Source organism: Artemia sp. Qi Xiang Cuo, chromosome 16 (genome assembly GCF_049724085.1).
Source record: "Artemia sp. Qi Xiang Cuo chromosome 16, ASM4972408v1, whole genome shotgun sequence".
NCBI classification, from domain to species: domain Eukaryota; kingdom Metazoa; phylum Arthropoda; class Branchiopoda; order Anostraca; family Artemiidae; genus Artemia; species Artemia sp. Qi Xiang Cuo.
This window is the reverse complement of record NC_142809.1, coordinates 47298361-47309125: the sequence shown is the minus strand read 5'-3', so window position 1 is coordinate 47309125 and position 10765 is coordinate 47298361. Positions and strand designations below refer to the sequence as shown.

Sequence of the window (10765 nt, the reverse complement as noted above, 5' to 3'; positions counted from 1 at the left end):
CACACGCAATATATGATTAGCCAGCCAAGAAGAGATATTGGAAGAGTTTAGAATAATAAGAATTACGGCATTTTCTCCTCTTATTCTATTTAATAATAAATATTTGTTGTCAATGGATTTTGAGTAACGATTCTTACCAAAACGCCTCAGTTGTAATATGCTACCAAATCTTAGCGCTAAATGAGAGGGAAACCTGACTTAACAAAGTGCATGCCAATAAAGTCTTACAGCATATATATCCACCAACTAAATGGAAACCTAAATGAAAAGAAATAGAATCTAAGTCTCTTAAACGGAAATTAAATCAAAAGAGTAAAACAACAGAACAAGTAAAAAATAAGTATAAAAACAAGAACAACTTACCAATTCATTGAGAGCTTTTTCTTCAGCATTTTGTTCAAACGGGCAAAACAGGAACATACAGGAGCCTTAAGGAGCCAATGAATGATAGATATTGTGAATACCAGGAAGATTCCTGGAACAGGAAGGATATACATGCAGAAGAGACTTACTGTCATTATGCATAAAATCCAATTTGTCCAAAAAGAGTCCGAAAAAGGCGTCAACCAACCGTTAAGTTCTCTGGCACAAAAGGTTACAAATAGGATGAAAAGCAAAACCTAAAAAAGATATATGTCATAACTTGTAAAATAACACAGCCCCCCCCCAACAAAAGGCCACGTATATTTTAGATAGATTGCTCTAACACTAGGCCCAGTAAAATTGTTCTATAAGAATAATGAGAAACTTTTTCTCTTTCACGTGAAGAGTGAGAATTGAGGAAGGGACAGCCAACCCCAAATAAGAAATGATATCGTTAGTTTGAAAGTTTAGTTATTTTTTAATCAAAAACGCTAGTTTTATTTAATTTTTACTAGAATTACTGATTAAGGATCAGCATTAACAGGTAGTCATCTTACCAGTGCTGTTAGCTCTTCACCTATTATAATTTCAAAGATGTTCAGTTTCTGGTGGAAAACTATTTAAATTTACTTAAATTCAGCCTAGAAAAAAAACATAAGTCATCAAGTAAATTAATCATGACATAATTACTTTTTAAAGGGTGTGCTAGAATATTGAAAAAAATAAAGCACAAACAAAAGAGAAGATCTTAATACGTTCTCAAAAGAAAATAAATAGACCAAGAAATCAAACGACAAAGAGAATCCAAAAACTAAAGCTATTAAGTTTAAAGATTAAAAATAAGCCTAAACCGTAATTAAATATTCTGTTCTACAGTAGTAAAGAGGTTGTACAGACGTAAACAGAGCTATGGGCTAGAACAAACACACTATACGTTTTATTAAAGCAGCATTTGCTGTACCTTTTCTTTAACCAACTGAGTTACAATCTATACAGTGTAGCAAATACAAACATTTGAATGTCCCGATAGGCTCCTACAAATAGGAACCTGAGGCAAATCTATTGGTTGGGAAGAAAAAACTCAAGTTTTGTTAACAAAACCAAAAGATAAGGATTTTCTACTTTCAAAAATCCCTTGCACAAGGTCACATGTTTCAAGAGCCTGCCCGTGGGCCAAAAGTACATGACTGTGCTGATATTTTGTCTCACATAATAAATTGAAAATATATATTTACGGTATTATAAATTGGATGGCATCTTCTGGCATACGACAGATGCCCAGCTACAAGCAGGTATAAGAGCTTCACCGTCAACTGTACATCATAGAATGGGACACCTGAATCATAAAACTGTCTATTAGAATGGTAAAGTTTTCCGTTTCACATGGGAAATTGGTATGCTGCAAAACCTCCTAAATTGCGAAAGAACTATCTCCTAAAGAGCAAACGTACATCTAATATTAAACTATTATATCAAATTTAAGGGTTGATCTCGTACTTTTCTGTTGCGTTGTAGATCTACGTGTTTCCTTATTATAATATCATTAAAACTGAACATGAACTATTAAGCAGTTAGAGGTAACAAATTATAAGGAAAACTCTAAAAAAGGAAAATTCATTAGAATTTTCAGATGACTATAGCTTAATTGTAGCTACTAATATGTTTTGGTATGAAGATAAAACCCAATCAGTTGATTCCTTTAAAGCAAAAAACGAGTTTGAAAGCATTTTTAGACCTGTTATAGAAGTTGGTGGAACAATTACAACAAAACGAATTAACACTTTTAATAGTGGTTTATTTAAAAGATTGAATAAAACAAAAAAAAGCCACATAGTTTGTATGTATTTACCATTGTCACGATTGTTTGGATTTTGTCAAGATATTAGTCGTGTTTTTAGAGGCGTTCAAATTATATTAAAAAGAAACGATCTCTCCAATATGATTGTAGAATCTGAAGCTCAAAATTTTAAAGTAGATGTAATGCATTTATCATTGATGTTGCCAGTATTACAGCGCAGTTTACCCATAGCGAAAAATTAGAAGCCGAATTAACAAAGAATATGGAACAATTCAAAGCTGGATTAGTAAAGGACAGATCATTTGAATCAAAATGAAAAGCAGATAATACCTATAAAAGTGATAATAAAATGAATACAGAATTTTAACGGAGGGTAGTCAGTGAACACTATAACACAACTGAAATTGTTGTTGTGTTACAGAAATCTGAAAGAGATAATAGTTATCTAAAAAACAATATGTTGTTGACCATTTAAAGACTAATAAAATTGAAGTGAGAGTAAATGGATATAAATATCCAAAGGAAGATTTGAAAGGTGATTTCAGTGATACTCATGAAGATTATTCTAACCCTTATCACGGATTTTTAAAGTTATAAAACAAACATGAAAGTGTTGACATTGGAAAAATAATAAGTTACAATGATTTTAAAAAAGAATATTCTTTATTTTGTTTTGATGTTTCAAAGCAAGAATCGAATATCTATTGTCGTATAGATCTACCATATAGATCGTATGGATATACCATATAGATCTTATGGTAGAGGCTCCATCGTGCCGGGTAAAGAAAGTAAAGCCTCGAAACCCGTTAAGGCAGGTGGTATTTCTTCTGATGAGCCCTAAATAGAAGGTTCTACTTGGAAATATTTTGCTAGATTTAAAGTGGTTTTGCTTGTAAATTTACAACGACTTACATTTATTGATGACGACTTTGCATGGACTTGGACATTCCTATTTGGTTGACGGTTCGGGTATACTGTTTGGTCCTAGGTAGTTGGATAGATGGGTAAGGTAAAAGCCTCGTTCAAGTGCACATTTGTCTCAATTGCTGGATTAGGACGACAGTTTTTTTTTTGTTTTTTTGTTGTTTTTTTTTGTTTTTTTTTTTTGCCAAGTAATTACCTCTTAAACATAATAGATATTAAACTTTTATTAGATCAAGCGCCTGCTAGTCAATACAGCATTTACTGCGTCAATTTTCTCAGAAAGAAAAGCAATCACGGAAGTCATTGATAATAAATTAAATGCTAATATATAAATTGTTTTGTTTTGGATCTTTGTTTAATAGAATTATTTACTAATGAATGGAGAAACTTTTAAGCGAAATAAAAACATAAAATAAATATAATCGAACGATTAAGAAAGTAGATTTAAACATTGGAATGGAATACACGATTAAAGGAATGATATGTGTCACAACTAAATATGGAAAGAAAATCCTTATCTTTATTAATTTTAAAGGTGAAATGGTTGATCCATTTGCACCTAAGCTTTTTTGAATGCTGTTTACAATGCTCCTACTGTAACGTACAATAAGTTTCCTACATGCTTTGCGCCGCCCCCAACAAGCCAGATTCATGCCAGGAAGATAAACAACTCAACAGATTCATAACGTTAGACAGATCATCGAGAAGACAATAGAATTCAACAAAAAAGCTTACATGGCTTTCATTGACTTTCGTTCTGCCTTTGACACTGTTGACAGACAGTCCCTTCGGCTAATCCAGGAAGCTGCGGTCCAAACAACAAAGATAGTAAGCATAATCAAAGAACTCTGCAGTATCTCAGATAGCCCCGTCCTTGTTAACGGAAAGTTTTCTTCTTCTTTCCAAAACAAAAATGGTGTAGGGCACCTGAGCTGCTGCACCTGAGCTTAGTAACTGCGTCATCGACCACACTTTGAATGAGACAAACTGTGCCCACCCATTTGGCATAAGTTATTCCAGGAGGACTTTGTCTGATGTTGACTTTACCGACGATGTAGCTGTCCTTATCAAAAAATCTCGACCAACTAAAGTCTGAATTTGAGACGCTTTCCTCCACAGTCTCTATAGTTGGGCTGCGAATCAAATGGAAGAAAACAAAGATCAAGCGAATAGAAAAAAACCACATCGGCATCACCCTTAACTGTTGCGATCAACCGCTAAGCTCTAGACGTGGTAAGGCAGTTCACTTATCTCGGATAAATTATATCATCAAATGACAAACATGACACAAAAATTTTAGCGAGATTAGCCAAAGCAAACTTTGTAATCGGACGCCTCCTGTGAGCAATCTTCCACAAACTGCAAATTAGTCGCCTTACAAAAGCCAGAATTTACAACGCCTCTGTCTGAAGCACCATGTTGTACTCTTCTAAGACATGGCTGATAACCCACACACAGATAGGAAAGGTCGATACTATTCAAACCAGAAACCTGCGTCGTGTTGAAGGCTTCAAATGGTATGGCAAGAATTGTAATACTGAGATCATGAAGACCATTAAGTTAATGAACCTCTCCACCCAAGTAAAAGCTCATTCTCTAAGATGGTGCAGCCACTTACTCCACCCCCCCCCCCCCCTCCAACTAACCCTGCAAGGACCATTTCAGACTTCAATCCCTCGACTGTCTGGAAACATCCTCGAGGGAGGCAGCGCAACAGACAGGCTGATGCTATAAATCAACACCTCTTCTACCGCAACATCGACTCTATTGAGGCCCCATACTTAAACCTTGGACAATGCTGCTTCGAGAAGACAGATATCCCTGTCAACCAGTTCTCTCTATGCTGTCGACTCTGCTGAGTAAGAGCGTTAAGTCAAGTAAGTCAAGCAAAGTTTTGATTCTAAAGCAGCTGATCTTGAAAAGAAATTTTTTAAATTAGATAAAGGTATAACTTTAAAGGTTATAGAAAGGAAAAATAAAGATAATATAAATTATTTAGATATTAATATTGAACAATTCAATAAATATTAAATCATATTAAATTATTACATTTTATCGGTAGTATAGTAAATACTATACCTGTTTTGATCTTAAACCTCAAGATTGAAAATTTAAAAATGTGAGAAATTTTTATTTAAAAGGATGTGAATTCAACGAAAAAGGGGGTAAATTAACAGGGTGATCTAGGTGAGGCAGAAGCCAGCGTTCATTTTTTGAAAAAGTATAAAAATGGGACCAAATCTGATTGTAAAGAACCTGTCTTCATTTTGAATGTAGGGATGTAAAATATTTAAAATGTGTAATATTTGAAATTAAAATAATTTAAAATGGACTGAAAATAATATAAACTGAATTGATTAATTATATGTCCCAGAAGTGGTAATTAGTACACTGCTTAAAAATATATTGTCCCAATAGATACGGTCATTGAACCCATTAATACCAATGACAAAACGCATAAGGATCTTGTAAAACAGCAATAAAATTGTGTAGGATTTTGTATTGAATAGTGAATATGGTACCAGTTACAAAGCAGAGAAGAGAATAACTGCTCTGTCACGAGAGAACATGTTGAATTACCTTATGGAACAGATTCGAAACAATCAAATTTGTTCAAAGATATTAATAACATGTAATATTATATGTGACATGGTTTCGATAAAATATTTTCCATTGCATAACGTGTTAGTTTGTTCTGTTTATTTTTAGGTCACTCTTTATTTTATATTTTTCGAAACAATGGAACAGAATGTTACGTTAAAGGTCACATACACGTCAACGAGATATTCATGAGTCAGAGACACATCAATGGGAATTTTTACAGTCAGAGACACGTGACTGAGATTTATTTACATGTCCTGCAATCCCTGAGTCCCTGAATCCCTAGGAAATCCCATGCCCCACCTCCATAGTTTTTTCTATTTTTTCTGATTTATTTTTTAAATTTCTTCTGTTTTTATGTTTTTCATATCTTTAAACGACACTTTGCATACTTGTAACATAGTTTCATCAAATATTTTTTGGAGTATGAAATGAAAATTGTATATAGTTGTTAATCACAATTTTTTTATTGTTAAAGATGAAAGGGATATTTTTTGGGTGTTAATTTTTTGCAATTAGCAGTTTGAGACTCAGTAGACTCAGCAGTATAAAAATCCATGAAATAGAAAAACAAAAACCTTATGAAGTCTTACTACTTTGGAAAAATCGTTGAATGTAAATGTCCAATTTCAAAGGTTCTCGGTGCAGAAGAGAATTTTCAGTAAAAGAATGATGGATGATATAATGAATCAAGGACTCTTTAGCCTTGGATTATTGTATGATTCCTAACAATAGTAATAAAATTTGATATATTTTAAGCAAATATGTGTTAAATGTTATGGACAACAAGCTACTTTAGTCATATTTTTTTAAACACGGGGTGTCATCTTAGGTATGAAGGTACATTATTTGTCAAGACTAAACTTTTCCTACTGTTATTCCATTGATTTGTTCCAATTAATTTTCAAAGCGTTGGTCCAATTAATATATTTATTTTCATAAGGTAATTTTTAAATCCGTTCACATAGCTTTACAGCCCCTACGACGCCATGTTGTAGGATTCCCCTGTAATCTTCAATGTCTTCTTTGAAAATAATCCAGAAGGCAGATGCTCCATTACCATTAAAACACAGCTCCTCTCACTAAAAGCATACCAAAATGGTGTTTCATTTATTGCAAGTTTATAATCAGTGCATATAGTGCACATGTTGAATAAATACCTATAGTTTATTGTGAAATTTCTCTCATATTTTCATCTCAGACGGTGTCGTAACTTCATGGAAGGTAGTGGTGCTTCCTAAGTTTAACTTTGGATTAAATATGCACACTGCTACATATTAATCGTTACCTTGAACATCAACAACAGCACTTTTAATACCGTATAATGTTTTGGATCCTGCCAGTCTTTGGTTTACAATAACTTAATCCATAAGCTTATCTACTATAACATCTTATGAATACCATGTTAAAATAAAGTCTGTTTTATTATAAAATAGCTTATTGGTTTTAATCTGTTTGCTAAAGCTACAAATCCGCAACAGTCTGTTACCTTTATTATTATTATTATTTGTTCCTGTTGCTGTAAGTAATACTCATTTGAGTCACTACTACCTCCATTAGTCGGTTCTACGGCTTTGGGAATATGACTGACATTAGGCCTATGACGGACTTTTACTTTTTATGAATAAAATGAGCCACGCGCATTCTATTATTAATACCTTCTCAATCTAAACAGTATTTAACTATTTTTATATTTATGATGAGCCCTGCTATGCATCCGATCTTTCCTTCCTGGGTAAGTAAATTCTTTTAAATATGTTATTAAATGTTAAATGTGTAAATATGCTATTCAATTGTGTGTTTTCTATTCCTGGTATACGAGTTTTGAAACCCATAGTAAATTCAGTTAAAAGCGTCTCAATTCGTTAGTCAAAACTTCGATATGATAGTCAATTTTTAAGGTTGTAACATTCCAAATTGCAATTTTCAATTTATTTTAATCATTGAAATTATTATGGTGTCTGGAAGAGTGATGGTCTCAGAACTAGTGCACGACGAGGCATAGCCCATCTTATCACGTTTATAGGAATCGCTAAAGCCGTCTTATAGCCGGACAAAAAGAAGTCCCTGGGACCCCAAAATTAATAAAAACTGTTGTAGAGTCTTACCGAAGCTCCAAATTCAAACATTTCTAGAAAACTGTATTATAACAGGATAAGATTTAACTACAGTAATTCTATTTTCAGATGAGACAAGTAGTGCTAAATTATTATTCTTCACGAAAGTAAAGTTATTTTCCTGTATTCATAGGTTCCCAAGATTGCAGATCATGTTTTTGGCCAAATAAATATGTTGCTGAGACTTTGCGACCGAAAGTCTGCATAATTTTAACAGAAAAACATGAAGATGTAAATTTTGTTAGAAAATCAAATTTATCAACCTAAAAAGTATCAGCTGTTAGGTAAAAAAAAACAATACGTTTCAGGTTTAAATAAAACCTGAAAACGAAACTGAATTTAGTACGAATCACTAGGTAAACTACTGCTGCTTTAATGTAGGTTTTTTGAAGAAAACTAACACTAACCCAAATATGAGCAAAAGAAGTAAGATAATTTTTCAAGTGTGAAAGTACAATAGCCACGTTTAAATTAAATGAAACCCAAAACGAACAGACATTAATAAAAAAAACTCATAACTAGCAGAAACTAAGAGGATAAGACTGAACCTCCATGTGCCTTATAAGGACTAGAGCATGATTTACACTTTACTGAAAACAATCCTTATTTCGAGCCATGTCTTCTTATTTTGAGCAATATCTTCTTATTTTCCATAATGTTAAAAACGTAACCATCATAACCAAGATTATCTAAGAAACCTTAAATAAATGTGAATTGACAGTTAAATATATATGCTTACATTCATTTCTGAGAGTGCTAACATGAATCAATTTATTATAGTCACAAAAAAGAAATAATTTTAAATTTAGTTTGTTTGGAGTAAAATGCAATAACTGTTATTATCTTTGAAAAGCAACTAAGGCGTCAGCCAAACTCTTATTAGTTTTAGGTTGTTTTATGATTGGTTTGGTTATTTTTTATACTTTCTATTCGTTTCCAGTTTTTTATTTATTTCTTAATGGTGGTTTATGATTGCCTCACGTTTCAAAAACTATTGACTTGATTTTTCTTCATCCTTTGCTTAATCTATCTCTTTAAGTTTTTTGACGATGGATAAAAGCACTAATAGGGATAAAATCCTTTTAATACACTATTAAAAGGACTTTATCCCTATTTGAAATTTTATTTATCGTCGTGGAAAGGCGGTGCGGTCTTCGAAATTATTTAAGGTTCTTTGAAAAACTCCTTACAGCGAATAGTTTTTTTTTTCATTCATTTTTAACTGATACAGTTATTTTCAATGGTAAGAAAAATTATTTTGAAGGATTTGGTTTTCTCTACAAGAATCTTCATTTTGATTTACTAAAGAAAATGAGCGAAAGTTTTTAATCAAAGTTGTTCTTTAATGGTTGGTATTAATAGATACGGAGAAAATAATCCAAATCTATTAGTAGAAGATCTACATAATCGTTGGAATTCTAAGGGGCTGACTGAATTCTAACCCCAGGCATGTTAAAACCTCGAGAATAGAAAGAATGAAGCCTAAGAAAACAACTAAGATTTCCATCCACATGGCTCAAAAGCTTCAGCCTAATTTTCTTTACGTTTCCTGAGACATTGCAGGTTCACTCTTCAGACAACCTTGAATTCACAAAGTATATTTTTATTCAGTCTAACATCCCCAAAAACATAGTCGGGAGGTCTAACTTGATAAGCTGAGTCCTTTTGGGATATTATTAAGATATCTTTTCAACAATCTGGATACACATATTTATTTTGATTTAGTATTAAATCCCCCTAAAGTTTCCCTGAAAGTTTCAGCCTCATACCCATTTCCATTAATGAGATGTTGGATCTGGGCTATATCTTGAGTCTTATTGAACTTAAACTCATTGATTTAGTGCATAACGGCATTAGTAATAACAACAGCCGTAGTGTCAGTCACAAGTAGCGGCAATTGCAGTCTGAAGTAGCTACAGACGCAAATACTTGCTGCGGTTATGAGGTCATAATTGTAGTTCCAAGCAGTCATAGTTACAGTCACAAATAATTGGTGTCACAATCACACGTAGTCCCAGTCACAGCAGCAATTTTGCACAATCGCAAGTTGTCCCAAATGCAGGCAGTCACAATCGTGAATACTCACAGCAGCAGTAGTGGCACTAGTAGTAGCATAAGCGGTAGTTCCAGTAGCAATAGTAAAAAATTATAATTGTAGCTGTGGTGCCCATGAAAGTTTCAATTTAATGCCCTCAGCCTCTCCTGAGATACCCAAATGTCTCCTTAAAAATTCCCCCCAATGTCCTTAGTCATCCAGATATATCACAGATATGTCCTTTTATCATCCATATTTAATTAAACATCCTTCAAAAGCTATGAAATTAAATATCTTTCAAATATTTGATTAAACATCATCCTGTTTACATGCTTCGAAAGCTTCAACTTAATACTTGAATCTATCCCTAAGATATTGCAAATACATCCGAATTAGAAGTTCGGATACTCAATGCGTTTTCAGCTCCAGTGACATGCTCTAAAAATTCCAACGTAACAACCCTATGTGTTGCTGGTATAGTGCATATATGCCCTTTGAACAATTTGGATGCTCAAACAACTTTTGATTTTGTTTTGCACCTGCTCTATTTTCTCTGAAAAATAAAACTTTATATCTTGTTCTGTTCCTAAGACATTGTACCTATGCTATTTTCACAACCCAAAAGCAAATAAACTCTTTTGACGTAGTTAAAAAGTAGTAGCCAAAGTATTAATAATAGCAGCCCTGAAAGTTTCAACTCAACACCCTCAGCCATTTTTGAGACATTGTTGATATGTCCTATTGACAGCCAGCAGGCACAAAACGCCTTTTGAATTACCTTTAAAGCAACATAGACTTTCCTTGAAAGGTTCTACTTTATACACTGAATCAAAAGACATTGTTTACATGTAGGCTATCAAAAAGGACGTATATAAGGGGAACGAAATCAATAAGTTTAATCTGTCAGCGACTGTTAAGGAGGTTGTT

At 33.2% G+C, this 10765-nt stretch overlaps 1 protein-coding gene across 1 annotated transcript in view; it reads right to left on the bottom strand.

Annotated features, from left to right (window-relative positions):
* Positions 1–359: 359 nt before the first annotated feature.
* The window catches only part of LOC148942990 (uncharacterized), a 33317-nt gene continuing 22911 nt past the window's right edge, over positions 360–10765 (bottom strand). Inside the window, exons 3-4 of the mRNA XM_089102415.1 lie at positions 1599–1699; positions 360–620 (exon numbers count right to left, since the gene is read on the bottom strand). Coding sequence (XP_088958541.1) covers positions 360–620; positions 1599–1699 — 362 coding nt within the window. The remainder of the gene's footprint in view (positions 621–1598; positions 1700–10765) is intronic.